The 23,272-nt window shown below is 37.1% G+C and overlaps 3 protein-coding genes across 5 annotated transcripts in view; 2 read left to right on the top strand and 1 right to left on the bottom strand.

Moving 5' to 3' along the window:
- Positions 1-7,125, bottom strand: part of LOC148063818 (laminin subunit alpha-3-like) — an 82,489-nt gene extending 75,364 nt beyond the window's left edge. Inside the window, exons 1-2 of the mRNA XM_087810230.1 lie at positions 6,675-7,125; positions 5,820-5,972 (exon numbers count right to left, since the gene is read on the bottom strand). Coding sequence (XP_087666356.1) covers positions 5,820-5,972; positions 6,675-6,926 — 405 coding nt within the window. The 5' untranslated portion in view covers positions 6,927-7,125. The remainder of the gene's footprint in view (positions 1-5,819; positions 5,973-6,674) is intronic.
- Positions 7,126-9,909: 2,784 nt separating this feature from the next.
- vps4b (vacuolar protein sorting 4 homolog B) lies at positions 9,910-17,604 on the top strand. Of its 3 annotated transcripts, none has more exons than XM_087810977.1 (13): positions 9,910-10,304; positions 12,354-12,513; positions 12,617-12,717; positions 14,343-14,454; positions 14,521-14,671; positions 14,774-14,832; positions 14,923-15,042; positions 15,118-15,274; positions 15,639-15,787; positions 15,878-15,959; positions 16,021-16,240; positions 16,304-16,444; positions 16,521-17,604. In XM_087810977.1, exons 1-13 carry the CDS (start codon positions 10,284-10,286, stop codon positions 16,620-16,622), a joined length of 1,575 nt encoding a protein of 524 aa, XP_087667103.1. In that variant the 5' UTR covers positions 9,910-10,283; the 3' UTR covers positions 16,623-17,604. The 3 variants fall into 3 exon arrangements, with proteins under 3 accessions (XP_087667103.1, XP_087667104.1, XP_087667105.1); XM_087810978.1 differs by having other exon boundaries at positions 9,911-10,304; positions 12,354-12,465; XM_087810979.1 differs by lacking the exons at positions 9,910-10,304; positions 12,354-12,513; positions 12,617-12,717 and adding an exon at positions 13,092-13,316.
- A 752-nt stretch (positions 17,605-18,356) lies between these two features.
- kdsr (3-ketodihydrosphingosine reductase) lies at positions 18,357-22,595 on the top strand. The gene is made up of 10 exons (XM_087811300.1): positions 18,357-18,616; positions 18,879-18,968; positions 19,045-19,101; positions 19,182-19,247; positions 19,308-19,403; positions 19,593-19,784; positions 21,239-21,322; positions 21,390-21,473; positions 21,542-21,643; positions 21,843-22,595. The coding sequence occupies exons 1-10, from the start codon at positions 18,509-18,511 to the stop codon at positions 21,960-21,962; spliced, it is 999 nt and encodes a 332-aa protein (XP_087667426.1). The 5' UTR covers positions 18,357-18,508; the 3' UTR covers positions 21,963-22,595.
- The last annotated feature ends 677 nt before the right edge of the window (positions 22,596-23,272 follow it).

Here is a 23,272-nt window from a genome sequence, read left to right as displayed (position 1 = left end):
AATACCTCCATACTGCTTGTTTGTAACAACCATCTTGTATTGAAGCCTCGACATGAGGAATTGTTACGAAAAAAACTTAAATAAGTCTGTATATTTAAAGTTTGTTTGTAGCTGAAGTTATAAGTCACTGAGGAAACACATTGCAAGTGTCAGTATGCAAGAGTTAGCAAGCTAGCCTGAAAGCATGTGCTGAAAGAAATCTTATAATATAGACTTTCTGAACAATTCCTCATGTCGAGGCTCCAGTACAAGAGGGACGTTACAGACGAGCACTACGGAGGTATTTAGATGTTTTTAGGCGTGTCTTTTTGGACGACGATGAAGCTGGCGTAGCAGCTAGCCTAGCAACATATGCTAAAACAAGCCTAATATATAGACTACTTTAACAAAAATCTCAACAATTCCTCATGTAATAATAATAACAATAATAATCCCAAACCTTAGTGGACATGAGGGTGAGTAGAAAATGAGTGAAGTCTGAATTTTGGGTGAATTATTAGTTGAAGTACCATTGCAAGGAGAAACAAAAATGATGCAATTACATTTTTCTGGTTCTTCTTCCGACAAAGAAGTGAAAGCAAGTTGCAAACTTCTTCCCAGGTGCTATCTATAACAATAAAAACAAAAAAAAACAGTGTTTCATTGCGAGAACAGATTAATCTCCATCTCATCCTATGGACGGCAGCGTGCCCTAGAATGCTAGCCTCACATGGTCCACTCTTGCTAGGCTCAGGCAGATCAGCACATGTGGTCAGGGCTCCGAAAATACATTCCCTAGAAGAAAGGTGTCACTGGCAGCGTGATTCGCAGTGTAAATGTCGACCACAACAATGGCCCGACTGTAAATAGTTCAGTAGGGGGCAAAGGTTCTTGGAATTGAAAACAGTGTCTTTTTTAACGAGTCTGCAAATGTAGGTTAAACTTTAAATTGGTAGTTGAAGTGAATGAGAATGTTTGCTTGAGGGTGTTGCGATGTTTGACGGAACGAGGCATCCTCATTCTTGGACATGACAGCGGGCGCAGAGATGCCACTCCAATAAACACAGGGAGTGGTGAGTCAAGTATTTACTCTACTGTGACCCGAAAAAAAAGAATAAACTGCAGATTAAAGAAAGAATTTGAACAATTCCCAAAATGACCCTTTGCAACTCTCAACGTACCGTATTTTCCAGACTATAAGTCGCAGTTTTTTTTATAGTTTGGCCGGGGGTGCGACTTATACTCTGGAGCGACTTATGTGTGAAATTATTAACACATTATTACCGGTATATCATTTCACATTTTATTTTCACACTAAACCACAAGAGGGCACTCTAGGCCTGTGTTGATAATTTCGACGTAGAAGAGGAAGCGTCGCATCTTCTACCTCCGGAGTTAGCGGAGTTGTTTAAAAGTGACACCGAGGGTTAAGATTTCATTGTGATTTTAGTTATTTGGAGTTACACGGATGGTTTGGTAAACTTCTTAGCATGTTATTTATGCTATAGTTATCTGAATAACTCTTAATATGTTATGTTAACATACCAGGTTCTCAGTTGTGTCATGTAACGTAAGCATACCGTACAATTATTCAGCCTGTTGTTGCCTCTATTCTATTTTTATTTTAAATTGCCTTTCAAGATGACATGTCTGTTCTTGGTGTTGGATTTTATCAAATCAATTTCCCCCAAAAATGCGACTTATACTCCAGTGCGACTTATATATGTTTTTTCCTTCTTTATTATGCATTTTATGGCTGGTGCGACTTATAGTCTGGGAAATACGGTAGTTTTTACATCGCTTAACCATGTCTTTCTTTACTGTACTGTTACTTCACAAAGATCACCAGGCTCATTTCCTGAATAAAGGTGTGTTCAAAGGACTCGCCAGAGCCACAAAAACAGGTAGTTTCCCTGCTCACGTCGACCTGAGCGAGACACAAGACTCATTCAAGCGTGGAAACAATCCAGCGGCGATGGAGAGAACGACCTAATGACTAGCGACAGGCCCAATCTGAAAAAAAAAACTCTCTAGCAGCTTTCAACTTCAAAGAAGGTTTTATTTTGCGCCCGGAAACAGCTTGGTCAAAGAAAAAAAGGCGTATCTTTGAGAAGCGGGTCGATCTAAGGTACACGTATCTTAGAGATCTGCAGTGAGCTTTTCCAGATAACAACAGCCACCTGTGGGGGTCTCAAAAGAAACCACAGAAGTAATTCCGCCGTGTCTCCAGTTAGAATCCGTGCATTGGATCATTTTCTTTGACAGAATCTACAAAACCACCCAAGATGGAAGAGTCGACATGGCTCGGGTTGTGCTTTTCTTGAGTGTGTTTGTGACAGTTTTGAACTCTAGAATTGGGCATGCCCGTGTTGATGAGACCATTTATGACCATTAACAGATAGTTTTGACTACTAAGAAGGTAGAAGATTCTTAGATGGAGGACGATAAATTACAGTGGAAGCTCTGGATTGGAAATGCCAAAAGAAACATACTTTCTCAAGAAGCAAAGAGTATTTCTTCTGTGATAGTTCACAGCGAATGCACTCATTTTCTACTCACCCTCATGTCGACTAAGGGTTGGGATTATTTGGGAGTAATCCATTCCTTATAGAGTTATAGACAAAAATGTTTGTTAATTTTAGTGTAGCGACTGGAGCTCAGTTGTCTTCAGATTCTTTAAAAAAAAATGTTTTAAAAAAACATACAAATTCTGCTCTTTCGGGTATTTCGTGATGTTGAGGCTACAATACAAGATGAACGTTATAGCTGAGCAGTATGGAGGTATTTGGATGTTCTTTTTGGATGAAGACGAAGATGAAATCAATTGAGTTTGAGTCGCTAAATTAATATGGATCTATATTTTTTAATATAACGCTAAAAAGTAATGGATTACTCAAATTAATCCCAACCCTGTCGACATGAGGGTGACTAGAAATGAGTGAAGTTTGAATTATTAATTGCAATACCCAGCAGCATAAGATTTGGATAAACAAAGGCATTTATAGATGCATTGATAAATTAGTAATTTATATTTCTAAAGTGCTTTTCACAGGCCAGGGTCACACTTTTTTGACACCTTTTTATTAGCAGGAGTCCAAGTTGATTTACGCCACCCATTTTCTCCTGAACCCACCGGTCAAAGACCCTCAGACACAATCTAAGCACCAAAGGGTTGTGATAAAACACAACAGACTAATGCGGTGGAAACTTGTAGGTAAGTAAGTAAGTAAAGGTTATTTGTAAAGTGCCTTTCTAGACCAGGGTCACAAAGTGCTTTAACAATCAAAAACAATACACAATTAAAATATATACTTTAAAAGATCAAGACAAATAAGACAAACACAGGAGTCCCAGAAATTTAAGGAAAAGCCTGCATGAATAAAAATGTCTTAAGATGTTTCTTGAAGGAGTCAGTAGATCATCAAACACAGAGAGAGGAAGATCGTTCCAAAGCTTAGCAGCGTGTTCAGGAACCATCAGTAGATTCTGATCCACAGACCTCAGAGCTCGAGCTGGGGTGTAAGGCTGGATCAGATCACTGATGGACGGTCTGACCATGAATAGCTCTGAAAGTAAATTGATCCTGAAAGAAACTGGCAGCCAGTGAAGAGTTTTAAGGATCGGGGAAATGTGAGTTCTTCTACTAGAGCGGGTCAGAATTCTCGCTGCAGAGTTTTGTATAACTGGAGGCGAGACACATCCTTATTGTTTAGACACCAAAATAAACTGTTACAATAGTTTAAACGAGAATACATTTTTTAGTTGATGTATGATGTAAGTATTAATGAATTTATTATCCAAACACCATTTAGACACTGCTTAAAAAATACAAGGTTGGCACTAATATTCAATGCTAACAAATACACTTATTTTAGTATGTATATGAAATAAAGACAATCATAAGCCAAGTTTTACGTTAGAAAAGTGCCCTTTGTTTATATCCCATCCTATCTTAACCTGACCTATATCTTCAACCTTCGATCAATGGAAACACAGCATAAAACTGTTAACATCTTAACAGATTATCAAAGGCCGCCAAGAGAGCGATATGGGATGAGAAAGACAGATGCCACATTGCAGAAATTCCACGTATAACTAACGTTTGGATTTCACTGATTCATGGTTAAAGTCACAATTCAATTACGTCGGCTAAGAAAAAAACTTTCATTCAAACATCCAGACTGAAGTGACACATTTTATGGCCGACGTGTGTGTTATTGTCGTCACAGATCTATCGCGCTCACAGTATGTAGGTGTTGTTGGTAGTTACCGACAGCAGGCTCACGACGCTCTTTATAGCACACCACGCTACACTAATGCCGCTTTCCTCACTCCCAAATAAACTGGGCATTACCACGCATTACAAGCAGACATCCCTAAAGCTCCGGCATGTGTCCATTCTTTTGTGAGCGCGGCCTAAATTTAGACACGAGGGATCATTGGTCATCTCTGTGTCTCTAAAAACATAGAAATAAATAAAACTGACTTTGTGTACACGTGGTGTTTTCAGGCAAAACATTGCACAGCTGCTGTGTTTGGGTTTGGTTACGTATACTAGCGATATTTACAAAGTGGAGATTTCCTTCTTCACTCATGAGATGAAGGGGAAGTTGTAATGAGCCAAGCTTGAGAGCTTTGAAACCATACAGTTATTAGTCTGCATCAACAGTAAATTCAGAACAATCCATACAGTTCTTATTCAAAATGAGTGGTTGCCAAAAACTAGATACCCCTCAATGTAACTACATTTTTTAAAGTTGTGAACTTCACCTTGTTGTTTATTGTTTGGATTTACTTGAGTTATTCTAACATGCTACTTCATATTACCTCTGTATTATTCTTTTTTAATTTTTAATTTTTAATTTGATTTTCTTCCTTTGATTGTGTTCGAAAGTAACAGCTAGGCTGCTATAAGCAAATAAAACAACCGTTTACCATCTTTAAAAATGTAATGCTTACATTTATTTCCAAACATTTACTTTTCTACTGACATAAATACCTCGATACTAAATATTAAAATTCATAAATGTATGCAAAATAACACAGTGTTCTGGGGTGATATATTTCACCGTAAATACTTTAAATTTAAAACGTATTTCTCTTTATATTGAAATTAAGAAAATAATTGTGAAGTTTATTCGTCTATTATGTGTAACCGAGTGTTATGGTTAAGCCTAAATATGTCAGACTCGCCTGCTTGTAACCTTGGCTCCTGTTTTAGAAAAGCGCTATATAAATACAAATTACTTACTTACTTACTTACTCCTGTAAGGGTTTTATTGGTAAACATTTTAAAATACTGTGTCTTTGTAACAATTAAGCGTTACCCGCTGTTGTAAAACTGTGACAAAGGCATAAAAAAAACGAAACATATATTGAAGAAACACAAGTTCAATGGCACAATAATAAAAAAGGGGAATAATAAATGAATATTTAAAGTACTAATTATATGTGGGACGTTCTGTACGTGCAGAAACTGTATTTATAAGGAAGAATAAATGCAACTTAGATTTATTCCAACAATGGCATCCAATTGTAATTCAAAACATTGCAATTTTTATCATGGAAAGTTCTTCTGAGGACATCAGTTTTTTACAATGACACGTAACTTTAAATGGCAACAAACCTTATCGATGTATACGACACCCTTATCTAAAAACCAACGTATGGTTACTGTGAAACACTTTCTGTCCCATTTCTGTTTATCAGAAGGTGAGGTTGTGGGTTTAAAAACTGTCAAGCTGTGGCAGTTTTCGCTTTCCTTTAGAAGGAAAACTCAGATGAAATGTTCTGACCGTTGTTAAAGCGCAGACCAGCAATAAGAAAACAGCAGTTCTCACCTGTCCAAGGTCCAGCGTGACGTTCACCTCATTGTACCTCGACCCCCTGGAAAGAGGGGGGCTCTGCCACCATCGCTCGGTCCCATCGATGGCGCTGATCACAGGGTGAGCTTTCCTCGGGTCGCCAGAATCACAGTAGTCACAGTTCTGACCCTGGTTATCAGAGACAATAGTTAGATGTTGAATATGAAAAACCCAGAAATTAAAATGAAGTTTTATTACTGTGTTTAAATAACATTACGTTTGGCAACAACATGTTTTGGCTATTATGATTAAATTATACAATATTTTTGTGTCTGCTTTTTTAATTCACGTATTGCATTTACTTAATTTAAAACAAATTGGGTAAAGTTACATTAAGACCCTCATATGAAGAACAAAAAGAACAGTGTTCTGGAACTCTTGGAAAAAAAGCAATTAAACATTCAGTGAACTTTAAATGTTGAAACTATAAATGCTTGTTGGTTCTTGTCTGAATTAAGTAGTTGTTTTGCAACCATTTAGTCAGTTTAATAAGCTCAGTAGCTGCTTTACTATCTACTTTATACTCCTGTTCATTCACATCCATCCAATTGTTTGTGTATTTGTTAGAAAATATCGTGATACATGTTTGTTGAGCTTATCCTGTTGGGTTATCAGTTGTATCTTGCCCTTTAAAGTATATACTTTATTGAGTATTGTTTTGATTGTTTAAGCACTTTGTGACCCTGGTCTGGAAAAGCGCTATATAAATACAAATTACTTACTTACTTATTGTACCGTCTAAGGAAACCGAACCATCTGTATCGATTTTTATAAGTTCTTTTTTATCTCCAGGTGTGTAATGAAGTTTTTCGTAGCGTTTTCTTAACTTACCTGAAAGTTGGTGGGATCTGCAGAATTTGATCCCCCGACGAGTTTGCAATAGACATCGTGCGCGGGGCCCCCAGACTCGTCCTGACCGCACGTCGCTGTGGCTGAAATCGTGGACCCCTGAGCGAGGTTAAAATACGGGGGACTTAAACTGAACCCAGTGACATCCTCTTGTCCGTCCGCGTCCCTGAGAAGTAATCCGCAAAGGGTCCAAAACAGAGCGAGAAGGTGAGCTCCTCTCAGCCCTCTCGCCATGGTCCAGGTTGAAAGTCCCCCGCAGATGCTGAGATCCGTGCTGTCATCCGCGGACCTCCATGGAAAAGAAACAGAAAAAAACGAAACGTCCGGACCCGGCACCGACTCTACGCGCGAACTTTCTCCCCCACGAGTGGACCGAGCTCGGATTTGTGTTGATAATCTGCTGCTGCGGGTGAAGAAATCTCTCCAGGAAACATGTTTCAAGCAGGACTTCTGAAGCACCGAGTGAACAGCAGGAGATCAGGTGTCAGCAGAGGAGGCGCGTCACACAGCAGCCTCTGCAGCGCTCTTTTATATCATACTTCTATATTATACTTCTATATCATACTTCTATATCATACTACTATATCATACTACTATATCATACTTCTATATTATACTTCTATATTATACTTCTATATCATACTTCTATATCATACTACTATATCATACTTCTATATCATACTTCTATATCATACTTCTATATCATACTTCTATATTATACTTCTATATCATACTTCTATATCATACTACTATATCATACTACTATATCATACTACTATATCATACTTCTATATCATACTTCTATATTATACTTCTATATCATACTTATATATCATACTTCTATATTATACTTCTATATCATACTTCTATATCATACTTCTATATTATACTTCTATATCATACTTCTATATCATACTACTATATCATACTACTATATCATACTACTATATCATACTTCTATATCATACTTCTATATTATACTTCTATATCATACTACTATATCATACTACTATATCATACTTCTATATCATACTTCTATATCATACTTATATATTATACTTATATATCATACTTCTATATCATACTTCTATATCATACTTCTATATCATACTACTATATCATACTACTATATCATACTACTATATCATACTTCTATATCATACTTCTATATCATACTTCTATATTATACTTCTATATCATACTTCTATATCATACTACTATATCATACTACTATATCATACTTATATATCATACTTATATATCATACTACTACTGTATATCATACTTCTATATCATACTTCTATATCATACTTCTATATCATACTTCTATATTATACTTATATATCATACTTCTATATCATACTTCTATATTATACTTCTATATCATACTTCTATATCATACTTCTATATTATACTTCTATATCATACTTCTATATTATACCTCTATATCATACTTCTATATCATGCTTCTATATCATACTTCTATATTATACTTATATATCATACTTATATATCATACTTATATATCATACTTCTATAATATACTTCTATATTATACTTCTATATCATACTTCTATATCATGCTTCTATATCATACTACTATAGCATACTTCTATATTATACTTCTATATCATAATACTATATTATACTTCTATATCATACTTCTATATCATACTTCTATATCATAATACTATATCATACTTCTATATCATACTTCTATATCATACTACTATATCATACTTCTATATCATACTTCTATATCATACTTCTATATCATACTTCTATATCATACTACTATATCATACTTCTATATCATACTACTATATCATACTTCTATATCATACTTCTATATCATACTTCTATCAGGAATAATGTTTTGGGGTTATTTAAAGTCATGTAAAGACTATTCTACGCGAGCATGAATAAAACTAAACTATAGACTTGCTATTAAAGTTATCGTTTCAGTTGTAAGGGGCCATTATTGCATTGAATTATTAGGATAACTATGGGAAAATAACAATTATTATTATTATTATTTATTTATTTTTTCTTTCTAATTGTGACCCAGGTATAAAATACATACCGTCACAATATAAGGTAGAACCCAAGTACAGGTGAGAGTAACCATCAGACAACTTTTACAATAGGAAAAATAATGATTTAATGATTTAACAAATCTCAACAATATAATTCCACAAATACTAGACGTACAAAACCAGAGTCCAACACCTTTAAATGGCCAAACGCCAAAGCGTTCACCAAACGAGAGAATAAAAACGGAAAACAAAGGAAACAACAGGGGAAATAAGAACATCAGGCAAAGAGGCAAAACACAAGAAGTCCTACAGTTATAATCTGGAGAACAACTACAACTAGAACCCAGTGCAGGATCATCTTTGGTCTGAACACAAGCTGTGTGCCATTAGTAAACTGGGGGGGAAATCGGAAAGGACAGAACAGGAGGTAAGAGAACAAAATAAAAGTGAATACACAACCGATTTATCTGAAAACATTCAATGTATTTCCATCAAAAAAATGTCATTAAATGTAAAATTTAGGAACTTAATGTTTGTTATTGAATTGAAGATCAGCAAAATTCAGATGAAAGCCAAAACAATGCAAGTCAGTAAGTACTTTTTTCTTTACAGTTTGAAAAAACTACAATTTTAATCTAGTATGTGTTACTGGGGTGGTATATGGTTAACCTTAATGGAGCACATCCTCTTAAAACATCAAAAGAAAAAACTAATCATATCAAGTTGTGTGGGAACTTGCCTGCTTGAGACCTTGGCTCATCTATTATGTGATTGACTGCTTCCATGTCATGTCACTTAAAAAAAACATTGCATTTGTTTGAGTATATTTGGTATAGTATAAAGGATATAGTTGTATCTAGATATGGTATAAACTGAAATTGTAGATATTCCAGAAACCAGTTTTGTACTTTGGCACACTGAGCCATCACCTTTTATCAAATGCTTCCCCCTGCTGGCCAAAACAGTTACATACAACTCAAGGTCGATGAAACCCATCAACTGTTTGAAGACAAGTGTGGACCTCTTCCCTGGGCTGCTGCCCCCCCATACCTCGACCACTTCCCCAACCACAGTTACACCGAATAGAAACTATCCTGCACCGCCCTCTAGCGGTGAACATCGCCATCACATAGTTGTGAACAAACACCGTCACACAAGTCCGTGTAATTCTAGATTCTGGTTTTTAGTTTCGTCACGTGACACACGAGTTTCTCTTGGGTCTCTTTTTAAATATCTGGACCCGGTTCTTCTTTATTTAACTCGAACAAAAAAAGTGCGGCTTAGTAGGTGGATCCACGGACTGGAACAACAGCCACAACAAACACTGAGCCTTGTGTTGGTAACTCGGGAGTCGAATCCATGAGTCACAGGCAGGACAGTTTTTCTCCAGCATCGGATCTCATTCTTCAAACTGGGTCGGTCGCTTTTTCTAAGACGCGCCGTCAGATAAGCCGCACCAGGAAACCAGCGCCGCGAGAGTTTTCTAAACAAGACGCAGACGAGGATTTTTTATCGACTTTACTTTTCGCCGTGTTCGTGACTCACATGACTCCGCATGGAGCCGACAAATCTCCAGGTAGGTTTAGTGAACAGCTGTGGAAGTCGCGGGAATGTTTGTAAATACAATAGAAATAAGGGGGTAAACAGAAGTGTGACGTAGGCCAGAGGAAAGTCTGACAGCGAGGCTGACGCTGTGGAACTGAAGTTGTGAGTGTGTGTCTGTTTGTGTGTGTGTCTGAGAAAAAATGTTTTTTATCAGAGCAAGGAGTTCCTTAAGTCATATGTAATGTCCAAAGTCCGGATCTTAAAACATTTTCGGCCCGGAAGTGGCTCACTTATTTCGTGTTTCCTCTGCATTTACCCGCGTTATTTATAGCTCACGATTGTAAAACGAGTTTAAAACACAACTTCTATAGTTGTTTTGCAACATGGGCATCATCGAGGGATGAGGCGGATTCTTAAACAAGAAGCAAGACGTTGCCAATTTAAGTCACTGATGCACTTCATGTCTGGAAACTTCTGAATAAATATGTTCATTGAATAAGTTGTGGCGATAACAATAAGCCTGAAGTACTGTTACTATGTACGTATAAACTTAATATATAAGGGATATATTTTAGTGGTGGATTGTCGTATTTAAACATTTTAATTTCATTAATGTATTATGTCTATAAGTTATTCACTTTCATGTGGTTTAATTGATTACGATCAGGACATTTTAGTGGAAAAAAAAGATATATATTATAACTTCTAATATTTTTAGGTCTTCGTAAATTATATTTTTTTTATTCATCCAGTTTCCACATTTATTTTATTCTGTGTATTCTAGTTGATGTTGTTTATCAAAAGCTATTGGTCCCAATACTTGTATACTTTTGAAGGAATGCGTTGTATTTATTCCCAGCACGAATGCTCCTCCCATGATGCAACACTAATAGACTCAGGGACTCATTCATTCCTCGTGTTATTAGATTGTTAAATTCTGAGTTTGGGGGCAGGAGTGAAAAGATGATTCTATTCCATGTTAATCTTTGTATCCTTTGTCTTTGTGTTACTTTTCTTTGACCTATGTTCTTTATACTTAGATTTCTATCTTTTGTAATTTTGTTCTTTCATTGCCCTTTGTTCTTGTTTTATGAATCTTTCGCCTGTGTTTCTGTGTGCTTCAATTTCAGTTTCAGTTTATTTAAAAGGACAATGTGCAGTTACATTAAAAGATGGCTGATATAGCACAATGCTACTTTCCATCTGCTGGAAAACAATTTCCCAAAGGCGACCTCCAGAGGGATCAATAAAGTTAATCTAAAGTAAACTATATTTAATTAAAAACAATAGATGGATAGATTGTTTTTGATTAAATATATTTCAGATAGATAAACCTTATTGATTCCTCTGGAGGTCTCCTTCGGGAGAACATGGAATAGAATCATCTTTTCTCTTCACACCTGTCGCCAAACTCAGAATTATACAGTCTAATAGCACGAGGAATGAATGAGTCCCTGAGTCTATTAGTGTTGCATCATGGGAGGAACATTTGTGCAGTCCATCTACCATGTTCAGAGGATGACTGTCATCATACATGATGGACTTAAATATATATATATATATATTATATATACATACATATATATACATACATATATATATATATACTTATGTTATTAATTCCTCGGGCTATTAGACTGTAGAATTCTGAGTTTGGGGGCAGGAGTGGATTAAAACTTGACATTCTACTCTATGTTCATCTTTGTATCCTTTGTCTGTGTTATTTGTCTTTGATATATGTTCTTTATCTTTAGACTTAGATTGTGTCATCTTGTTGTTTCGTTTTCTTTGTTCTTGTTCTTATTTCTATCTTATGAATATCGTCTCTATTGCTGTGTTCTAATTGGAAAAACAATTTCCAATAAAATGTTATCTATCCATCTATATATCTAAACGTAAACCAATACATTTACTCTTATAATAGGGGAAAGTAAATAAATAAACTATTTATTTATTAGTATTGAAATATGTTGTTAAAACACGTTTCATTATCCACACAATGAATTGCTTTGTTTCCTGGATTCATTTTGAATACAAGTTGAAGGATTGTAATAAATGTCTCGACTGAATTTTCTTCCAGAAAGGTATTGCTGTGGCCCAGAAGGCTTCACAAGAAGACCAGGACGGAAACTATGAAGATGCCATTCGTTCCTACCAACACGCTGTCAAATACTTTCTGCACGTTGTCAAGCGTGAGTCATGGTGGCCATTAAAAATCCACACCTATTATGACACAGCAGGTTATTGCTGCTATTTTTAACTATATAGGCTTGTTGTTAATTGAAGCATTACCAACATTTTTTTTAAATGTAATTACAAACTGTAATATCTGATGTTTTTCAGGTGAACCTCAGGGTAAAGACGGCAACCAGAAGCTCCGAGACAAATGTAAACAGTACTTGGACCGAGTGGAAGAACTGCAGGAGTATCTGTTGAATAAAGAGGTTGTTATGAGATTTTTATATTAGGATTGTTAAACCAATTCTGACAGTAAATTTTGTGGAATTACAGGTAGAGAGTTAAACTAGCTCTGATTTTATTTTCTAAAGCTTAAAGGGTTGGAAATACCCAGAGAAGACCCGAAAGAAAAAGCAAAAGTAGAGATGAAATCAAAAACATCTCGCCATGATTGTGTTTTTCTTTTCCTGCTAACAACATAATTTATCTTTTTTTTTTTTTTAATTTTAATTTATTCTTTTTATTCAAATAATAGTTGTTTAAATGACAAGATTCTCTAGTAACAAACATTCTAATTCAACCAAACAAAGCGTCATAAGGAGTCTTTAATATAGGGCTGCGTGATGACGTCACCGCATTCCGCATACGCAAGCAGCGACTCTTCAATGCGGAAGTTGCCCTTCTTTCGGTCGCACTGACGGTCGACCACGGAAACGAAAACAATCCAGAAAAAATAGTCCAGCCAAGTGTCTATGCCAGGTTGTTGTTTTACGGTCAATATCACGAGCATTTCGGTGAGAAAAAAAACGGCTTGTTGTAGTTTCGACTTCGACGATCGGCCGTCATGGCTAACAATAATTTACAGGTAAGTTGAAGGGACCAAACCCCGAAGCTAACCCAACGATAGAGGGGGAAAAAAACATGGTTAACCTTGAAATGTGTTACTGGTTAATATGATCGCGAATGTACTGGTTAGTCTTGTCACTAGAGAATCGTTAGAAAAGCTTGTAGAAAGTGTCAAGAAAGTAACTTAAGCTGCTCACGCAACGGCTAGCTTAACCATGGCTAACAGTGAAGCTAACATGTTTATATATGGCTTGGGAGGAAAATATTAAAGCAACAACTAAAACGCTCATACTTTTGTCTATTTAAATAAAAACTAGTCGACCACTGTTGTTAGTAAATACGATTGAGATTATAGATTTACAGTTACTTATGTTGTTTGTTGACATCGACGCAAATAAGCATTACGTTGATATTTTAGATCTTTAATTTCGGCTTTTTTTGCTGAAATAGGAAGTAAAACTAACGGCGAAAATGTATTTATTAAGGATCTGTGTGGGGGAAGAAATGCGCTTTCATGGGGAAGCGATAAACTGGATTTTCGTGTCCGTGTCTCGCTGTCATGTCAGCCGACAAAACAAAAGCCGCCTGCGATGAAATCCTACGGGCCATGCTTCTGTCTTCTGACAAGAATAATGTTGTTTTATTTAAATTATATTGTTTAAAATTGATCAATCCAGACAGCTTGGTCGATAATGTCTTTATCCAGTTTGTCTTTTAACCTCCTGAGCCTTTGATGCTTCGTCATAAACAAACTCCCACAGATGTGTTAGTTTAACGTTTCCCTTTTTCTAACCACTTGTAATCGTTCATGTAAAGGCCAATATTTCCAGTGCGATTATACCTCACTTTATATTAAATAAGTAAGTAATTTGTATTTATATTGCGCTTTTCCAGACCAGGGTCACAAAGCGCTTAAACAATCAAAACAATACTCAATAAAATATATACTTTACAGGTCAAGATAATACTGAGAACAACACAGGAGAGACACTTTGCTGAGAATTAAATGTCATCTTAATAACTTGCTTTTGTTTTTCGCTTTTAGAAAGCCATTGATCTGGCCACCAAGGCGGCTCAGGAGGATAAGGACCAGAACTACGAGGAGGCTCTGAGACTCTACCAGGCAGCTGTTCAGTACTTCCTTCACGTGGTGAAATGTAAGCCCTCATTCATGGGATTAAATTTCAGTTTAGTTTTGTGACCCGTCGTGTTGTTGCATACAGATGAAGCGCAGGGGGATAAAGCCAGACAAAGCATCCGGGCCAAGTGTGCTGAATATTTGGACAGAGCTGAGAAGTTAAAGGAGTATCTAAAGAAGAAGGAGAAGGCTCCACCTGCCAAGCCCGTCAAAGAATCGCAATCTGATGACAAAGGGTGAGTTTTTAAGGTTAGGGTCTATATGGTATTATGTGTTAAAATCAACTTGAAAATCTGCTCTTTTATTTAATATAGTAAATCTGTTCTTAACCTGCACAGGAATGAAAGTGACGAGGGGGATGACCCAGAGAAAAAGAAGTTCCAAAATCAACTCTCAGGTGGAGATGAACACTTTGATCTTATTTTTTTTTAAATGGACACACAAGACGTATAAACTTGTTTTGACCAACATTCTGATAACGATGCAGGGGCCATTGTGATGGAAAAGCCAAACATCAAGTGGAACGACGTCGCCGGTCTAGAAGGAGCCAAAGAGGCACTGAAAGAAGCCGTGATTCTTCCAATCAAGTTCCCACATCTTTTCACAGGTAACTCATCCCCTGCAGACAAACCACCATCATAGCAACCTTTTTAACGAATGTGTGTTGTTTTGACGTAAAAAGGAAAGAGAACCCCGTGGAGAGGGATCCTGCTCTTTGGACCTCCCGGGACAGGAAAGTCATATCTGGCGAAAGCCGTGGCCACCGAAGCAAACAACTCCACATTCTTCTCCATCTCGTCATCGGATCTTGTTTCCAAGTGGCTGGGAGAGAGCGAGAAGTGAGTGTGGACATGCTGAAGATGCATGTCAATAAGAGCTGAGCGATTATACCCCAAAAAGATCACCATACAAACGATATATTTTTTAGTATTGTTCGGTATTAATTGGGGTTTTTTAACATTGATTTTAAACGCCAGCTTTTGAAGCATGTTTGAGGAAAACTATAGAAAGTCGAATCAATTTATTAACTTTATACAAATGAAAAAACTCTAAGACACTCTCTTCGCAAAACAAAAGTTAAATCAAATAATAATAATGATACAAGATAACTGCGTGTCCAATTGATAAAACAGAAAATAATCATGCACTAATGTAAATAATGCCAAACCCGGTTTAATTTGACTTTGAATTCTTTCCCCACAGATTGGTCAAGAATCTGTTCAGCCTGGCAAGGGAACACAAGCCCTCCATCATCTTCATCGATGAGATCGACTCGCTGTGCGGCTCAAGAAGTGAAAATGAGAGCGAAGCTGCTCGTCGTATTAAGACTGAGTTCCTCGTCCAGATGCAAGGTCCGTATTGATCCTTATTTTCTTTCCATCTCTATATATATATATATATATACTTGGTATCGTGTGATATTTTTATATTCTTGTTTACAGGCGTGGGGAATGACAACGAAGGTGTGCTGGTTCTGGGGGCGACAAACATCCCGTGGACTTTGGACTCTGCCATCAGAAGAAGGTACCGACTTAATTTTTGAGACTTACGTCGGATGTCTTCACTCTGCCCGTTTCACCTCCAGATTTGAGAAGAGGATCTACATCCCGCTGCCGGAGGAGGCGGCCCGCACCTGTATTTTCAAGCTGCACCTGGGAAGCACGCCCAACAGCCTCTGCGACTCCGATTTCATCACCCTGGGCAAGAAGACGGAAGGTTACTCAGGCGCGGATGTTAGCATTATCGTCCGTGACGCCCTGATGCAGCCGGTTCGGAAGGTCCAGTCAGCGACCCACTTTAAAAGGGTACGTTTCTATTGGTTTATATCGAAACTTTTGCTCTTTATTAGAAGTCGTTTTGGTTCGTAGGTACGAGGGCCTTCACGATCAGACCCCAATGTTATCGCCGATGACCTTTTGACACCGTGCTCCCCTGGAGATCCCAACGCTATGGAGATGACATGGATGGAAGTGCCTGGAGAGAAGCTCATGGAGCCAATTGTTTGTATGGTGAGGACCTTCTCGTATTCCTACTGGAAAATGTTTTTTACATCGTGTGTATTCATTCGCTTTTACTCGCTTCCAGTCGGACATGCTACGGTCCCTGAGCAACACCAAGCCCACTGTCAACGACCAGGACCTGGAGAAACTGAAAAAATTCACGGAGGACTTCGGTCAGGAGGGCTAGGTGGTGGTCTTTTCTGCGGAAAACCAAAGCAAAAGATTCTATTTTTACTGTCCATTCTTTTTTCTCATCCTAATACTCATGAAGCCTTGCTGTTAATTAAATGTTGGCCATGTCTTTCTTGTGTTTTCTTCCGATCACCTGACCAAGGCTCAAATGGCTTCCTTTCAAAATCGAAACTCTTCATGGACACAATTCTAAGAGACACAACGACGGCTTGTCAAATTAGCCTCGTTGATCATTTTTCTTTTGTTTACAACAGACTGTATTTCAATGCGTTAGTGCCCGCTGTATTTTTCTATTTTTTATCTTTTAAAAGATGTGTCATGGGACGGTGGACAAGTTCCAATAGACTTTTTTTGGCAGTAAGTCTTGTTAATAGTATCACGCGGTGGTGGTTATTACGGGGTATAAAGGAATTCTGTAATACTCAGGATGAGACATGATGTAGTTCATGGTTTCCGTTTAAAAACCGGCGCTCGTGTTCTGTTCGCACGAGTTTAAACTCCACAGGGCTTCTAGAATGCGTCACCAAAGGTGCCAGACCAGCTTTTGTCTGTCATTGTCAAGTACTCTATTTCTTTGAAATACTTTATTACCGAGTTTGTTTTTTTCACATGCTTATGTACATATCTTTTTTTTTTTTTTTGTCAAGAAACATTACTGACTATTCCGAACTGCAAAAGAAAAGCCTTAGATTAAATTCATATCACATTACGGAGCGTTGTCTATTCGGTGGCAATGTACAGGTTGTGCCTTCTAGCCCACTGGTTTCTAATTAGATCTAAAGAGCACTGTTACTCCAAAATGAATAAATGTGTGGATAAAGAATAATCAACTAAATTACTGTAACATTTTTCTCTGTACGTTAGCGTGGCGTGTCTCTGTCAATTTCAACATGTATGCTCGAACTGTGGAGCAAACTGTGTATACAACCTTCCTTTTTTTTCCTGTCTGCAATTGTAAATAAAAAGGAACACTATTATGTAGTATTCTGAAGCAAATATGAAAACATTTTTACCTGTATAAAAATGGTTATAATCTATTCCTAGTTGAATACATTAAGACTACTTATCTTTTTCAACCTTCACCGTATACTTTTTATATTTTACTTTATTATATGATTACTGAGGGTCTTTAATGGAATCTGAGCTGAGCCTGAAGGCAAAGCTCAACATGCTTAGATCAATCAAGCCTTGTAAAAAGTATTACAATTAAACTGACTGGTTGTTCTTAAAGCAGACCAAACTGTTTGAAAAGACGACAATTGCAAAGATACGCGATTGAAAAATACTCAAACTTACCTGGTAACTTTCATAAAGGTTAAAGCCCATCATCTCAATAGCAAAGCTGTCAAACCATGGGATTGACAGGAAGTAAAATAAAAGTTTAACTGGTATTTCCAATAAGTAAAATCCGCAATATTATATCAATATATTTAGCTAAACATTGAATAAAACATCCCGAAATGTATTGAATATTAAACTGAAATACCGGGTTCTTCAGATAAATATGAATGTGATATAACTAAATCGGAATATGACGGTTTTTTAAATACAAATATACTGTATGTATGTAGTGGGCGTGTGCTCGCCGAAGTGACGCTAAGGAAGTGTACTACGCAGTGCATTATGGGAATTGTAGTTCTATTAATCACGCCAGAGGGACTCGTCTATCCAGATGTCTATCTCTATGACTACAAATACCGTGACCGCTCTAGCATTTCCGCATTCTAGTTCAATATGTGTCGGACATGAGTCTTGTAGTTTAGATTTAAAATACATTTTTCTCACGAACACGCGTTTATTTTTTTTAAGTGATAACATTCGACGTCCAGTCAACGTTTTAGGAAGACTTGGTGAACTTTTTGTGGACATTCCTGCCGCGCCATGTTTCTTTACGTCGCTGCTTCAATACTTGTACTTTTATTCCTGCTTTACAAGTTCCTTCCTTCCCTTAGTCCCAAACCTCTCGACCCGAACAACGCTCATGTCCTGGTGAGTAAATAAATAACATTTTGGGTTTTTATTTTTTAGTAAGGTTGTCATGAGAGTGTGTGTTGTAGCTCTTTGCTAATTCTTGACAGCTATTGGTTATGAATGATAATACATGTATAATAGACACATATTTACTAGAATATTTGTTTGGGTTTCTTCATGATTCTTTTTTAATTTATACTTCAAAGAATGAGATAAAAAAAAGGGTATATTTAGGGTAAAAGTGGATTATAAAAACAAATTAATAACAATTTATTTCTAGGTAACTGGAGGATCCAGTGGAATCGGGAAAAGCGTGGCCATAGAATGTGTCAAAAGAGGAGCGTCAGTCACTCTTATAGCACGAGATCCTGTGAGCAAAACTAACCTAACAACTCTAATAAATCGAATAAATAAAACGTAAAGTATTGACACGCTGCCATGTACAGGCGAAACTTCACCAAGCCAAGGAAGAAGTCGAAAAACATGCCGTCAACTCCCATCAGGTCTGTTTTTTTTTTTCTTTAAGAGTACGTCTTTTTCCCCAAAGATAAATACAATTAAATCAAATGTTCTTCTTCTATAGAGAGTGCTTTTGATCTCGGCGGACGTTTCCTGCAATTACGGTCTACTTGATTGTGAGATAAAAACGGTAAGAACATGGACCTGTTGATGAAGTTCTGCTACATGTTGAGTTGGATTCTCTGGTCAGGCTGAAGAGGAGCAGGGACCCGTCGACATGCTGGTCAACTGCGCCGGGGTCTCCATATCTGGAAAGTTTGAGGAAATGGACCTAGACTGTTTCAGAGTAAGTACCTTCAAAAAATATATTTGAAATATTACCATAATATCTCTTGATGTTTTGATGAAATATGATCAAACCGTCATTGTTTTTTATATGTATTTCTGTTTAAATTAAATGAATATACAGGTTGGAAACCTAATATTTACAATATAATAAATGTGTTTTTAAAAACACTGATGATGATCCGAACAGAGGCAAATGGAGATCAACTACCTGGGAAGTTTACATCCGACACGCGCCGTCATCGCCTCCATGAAAAAGCAACGGAGAGGCCGAGTCGTGTTCGTTTCCTCTCAAGCCGGGCAGATCGGATTGTTCGGCTACACCGCCTACTCCCCGTCCAAGTTCGCCCTGCGCGGCCTGGCGGAGGCGCTGCAGATGGAGGTGAGCGACGGCGTTCCTACCTGGTTACACCAGACCGACAGGGTTAACCATCAAGAACGAAATAAGTGAAGTGCATGAAGAATACATTTCACAATAACACTGAAACAGCTGGAAGACGGTCACATATAGAGATGTTTTACTCATTTTCACTGGTTTACAGGTAATTTTTTTTTTTAGTAAACTTGGAAAAAAATTGCCTTTTTTTAATCGAAATAAAACACATTTCATACAGTTATAATAAAACAGAAACAATATAAATTGGGGTTACGTCGATATTAGTTTGATTAGTAGTAACTTATTACTTACATCAGAATAGAGCCACAATGAATGCGTAGATAAGTAAGTAAGTAAGTAGTTTGTATTTATAGAGAGCTTTTCCAGAACAGGGTCACAAAGCACTTAAACAATAAAAAAAAAAACTCAATAAAATATGTACTTAAAAGAGCTTAAGATGTTTCTTAAAGGAGTCAGTAGATCATCAAACAGAGAGAGAGAGGAAGATCGTTCCAAAGCTTAGGAGCAACAGCCTGGAAGGATTTCTCTCCTCTGGTCCTGAACCGTGTGCGAGGAACCATAAGTAGATTCTGATCCACAGACCTCAGAGCCCGAGCTGGGGTGTAAGTCTGGATCAGATCACTGATGTAAGGAGGAGTCTGACCATGAATAGATCTGAAAGTAAGAACCAGAATTGTTAAATTGATCCTGAAAGAAACTGGCAGCCAGTGAAGAGATTTAAGGATCGGAGAAATGTGAGTTCTTCTACTAGAGCTGGTTAGAATTCTCGCTGCAGAGTTCTGAATCAACTGCAGGCGAGACAACTCCTTCTTGTTAAGACAAGAAAACAAACTGACCTTCAGACCTCATTTGATTAGCAGATACAAGACAAGAACATGGCCTTGATGATAAAAGGTCCAAATAAATCACTAGTTAACAGGTTTGTTTTTGCAGTTAACTTGACAAGAGTTACAGACCAATGGTAACTTCAGACAAAATTGCAATATTTCCAAAAAAATCCACTGGACTTGGAAGAAATGTCCCCCACGCGAATGATGCATTCAATGGCGTCAGGATTGCTATGGTGCGTTCAAGAGGCGTAGGATATTTTATAACTAAAACACAAAAATCACTTTATTGAACTCATTAACACAGGCTTTCTAACAAATTGAATTTTAAAAATTTGATTTAAAAAAAAAAAGGCCTTTTTTAAAGTTTACATTGTTGGTTTGATTATTTCCCTTTAATTTTGTTGTGTTTTTTTTATACAGTGTTGTTCACTTTTATTGTTTATAATAAATAGGCTTGTGTAATCAATAAAAAAAAGTTGCTAGGGGGGGAAAAAATTGGCAAAAACTGGTGTTATAAATTAAAACCGAACCCCTGCATTAGCTATAACCTTGGACCTTATTATAAAAAATATACATATATACATATAAAAATATACTATTCTCTTGCAGATGAAGCCGTACAACATCTACGTGACGGTGGCCTACCCCCCCGACACCGACACCCCCGGCCTGGCTGAAGAGAACAAGTCGAAGGTGAATCTCATGAACAAACTTTTTTTTAAATTTTATTTAATTTACGAATGTGTTCTTGTCAACTCAGCCTCTGGAGACCAGGTTGATATCGGAAACCTCCGCTGTCTGTCAACCCAACTACGTGGCTGAAATCATCGTCCGCGACGCGTTGGTACGTCTGGTTTATCCGATGGGGTCAAGGGTCATGATTCATTTTTTCTTTTTTTTTTCCTCACTCAGAACGGGAAGTTCAGCAGCTCCGTGGGTCTGGAAGGGTTGATGCTGTCGACTCTCACCTGTGGAATGTCGCCCGTCACGTCCATCGCTCAGGCTCTACAGCAGGTACTGACGCCTCCCAACTATTTGCTGGGGGAATTGAACCTGCAGCACCTTTTTTAGATGTAGAACTTCTACGTGGTCGAAGGAAGGTCGATCAATACTCAAGCGCGATCGGTGTGAAGTCTAAAAACACGGCCGATGGATCGACTCGATGTTTTTTAGCCAAACATTTTACTTTATACGTTATATTTCTCCTCAACAGATCTTCTCTTCGGGGATATTTCGCTCCATCGCGCTCGGATACCTGCTCTACTTCGACCGGATCGTGCGGCGCTGCATGATGGACCGGGAGGGATCCAGAGGCGCCGATAAAAAGGACTAAGAACGACCTCTCCTCGCCCAGCACGGTTAAAGGTCAAGTCAGCGGTCGGTCGATCTTCTTTCATCTGGGGAAGGATTTGAGAGTCACGTGATCTTTTTTTTTTCTCTTGAGTTATCCTTGGAAAAAAGGAACAAAGGAAGAACATTTTTAACGTTCTATCCCCAAAGATTTGTTTAAAAATATCAAATAAAATTGACACTTCCGGGGAAAAAAAATCGTGTGTGTATCCAATTGTGTATCAATACGAACCAAAGACATGCTCAAGACATATTTTTCCTTGTTTGATCGCAAAGAGTTTTTTTTGTTTGTTTCTATACATTTTAAACGAGAGAACGAAAGAGAAAAAAAAAACGACAACTCACTGAAACAGCAGAGAATCCGGTGCAGTAGATCCAGTCCAGGTTTTTCCTTGCTAATGGTGGTGGAGAATCTGTGTTACAAATGAAATAAAACGGTGAATTAAATCGACCAGTTATACGTTTAAACCGTGTGTGTGTTTGACATTTAAAGCGACAAAAGACGGTGTTTGATGGTGTTTGACCGGCATTATGAATATTAATGTTTGCTTTGTTACCTCCTGTGCCTTAAGATGAACTGTATTTACTCACTAATAAAATGCGATTCTCCAAAAAATGTTGTCTGTCTTTGCTCATAATATACCTAAAATAAAGTTTACTCTTTGATTAAAAATCCTTGATTGTGACGTTTTATCCCAAATACAAACATTTAAAGTCACCTTTGTTACCTTAATTATCATTAAATTAATATATGTACAAATGCTTTATCACAAATAACGAAGTAAGACTTTTAAAATGAAAAATGTAAAATTGCTATAATGCACTTTTTAATTATTATATATTAAAAGTTTCTTACTGAAATAAATTATGATGAAGGGAATTCAATAATATCTGATTAAAGGCCAACATTATAGAAAGAAAAAAAATACATATATTGCAGAAAATGAACTGAGAAATATTAAAAAAGAAATACATTTGGGATTTTTATTGAAATATAATACATTAAAAATAATAGAACAATGGCCACGTTTACGCAGGTGTTTAAATAACATGTAATGTGAATTATGGGATACATTTCTCTCGTTATATGTATGGGAAACCACCACAAAGTGTTGGATAAAGGAAGATTCTCTATACGACTTGCGATCCATGGATCCACCACTAGATGTCGATCTCCAGTTTGAAACTGTACTTCAGTCACGCTTTTTGTAAAAAAAAATAAAAAATGAAATCGAGTCAAGTAAGTCATCTTAACTACACATACTTGTGGTATTACGGGATGTTTTGGGTCTT

The sequence above is a fragment of the Callionymus lyra genome, chromosome 16 (genome assembly GCF_982586985.1).
Source record: "Callionymus lyra chromosome 16, fCalLyr1.hap1.1, whole genome shotgun sequence".
Lineage (NCBI taxonomy): Eukaryota > Metazoa > Chordata > Actinopteri > Syngnathiformes > Callionymidae > Callionymus > Callionymus lyra.
The sequence above is the reverse complement of the archived record's forward strand: the minus strand, read 5'-3'. Positions and strand labels throughout refer to the sequence as shown.

What these genes read in the sequence shown, in the direction of transcription:
- vps4b (XM_087810977.1), top strand. Translation starts at nt 10,284, where the DNA reads ATGGAGCCGACAAATCTCCAG. An exon ending in GACTCTGCCATCAGAAGAAG is followed by an intron (nt 15,960 to 16,020) that starts GTACCGACTTAA and finishes TTTCACCTCCAG; the next exon opens with ATTTGAGAAGAGGATCTACA. An exon ending in TGGAGCCAATTGTTTGTATG is followed by an intron (nt 16,445 to 16,520) that starts GTGAGGACCTTC and finishes ACTCGCTTCCAG; the next exon opens with TCGGACATGCTACGGTCCCT.
- kdsr (XM_087811300.1), top strand. Translation starts at nt 18,509, where the DNA reads ATGTTTCTTTACGTCGCTGCTTCAATACTTGTACTTTTATTCCTGCTT. An exon ending in TTGATTGTGAGATAAAAACG is followed by an intron (nt 19,248 to 19,307) that starts GTAAGAACATGG and finishes TTCTCTGGTCAG; the next exon opens with GCTGAAGAGGAGCAGGGACC. An exon ending in TCATCGTCCGCGACGCGTTG is followed by an intron (nt 21,474 to 21,541) that starts GTACGTCTGGTT and finishes TTCCTCACTCAG; the next exon opens with AACGGGAAGTTCAGCAGCTC.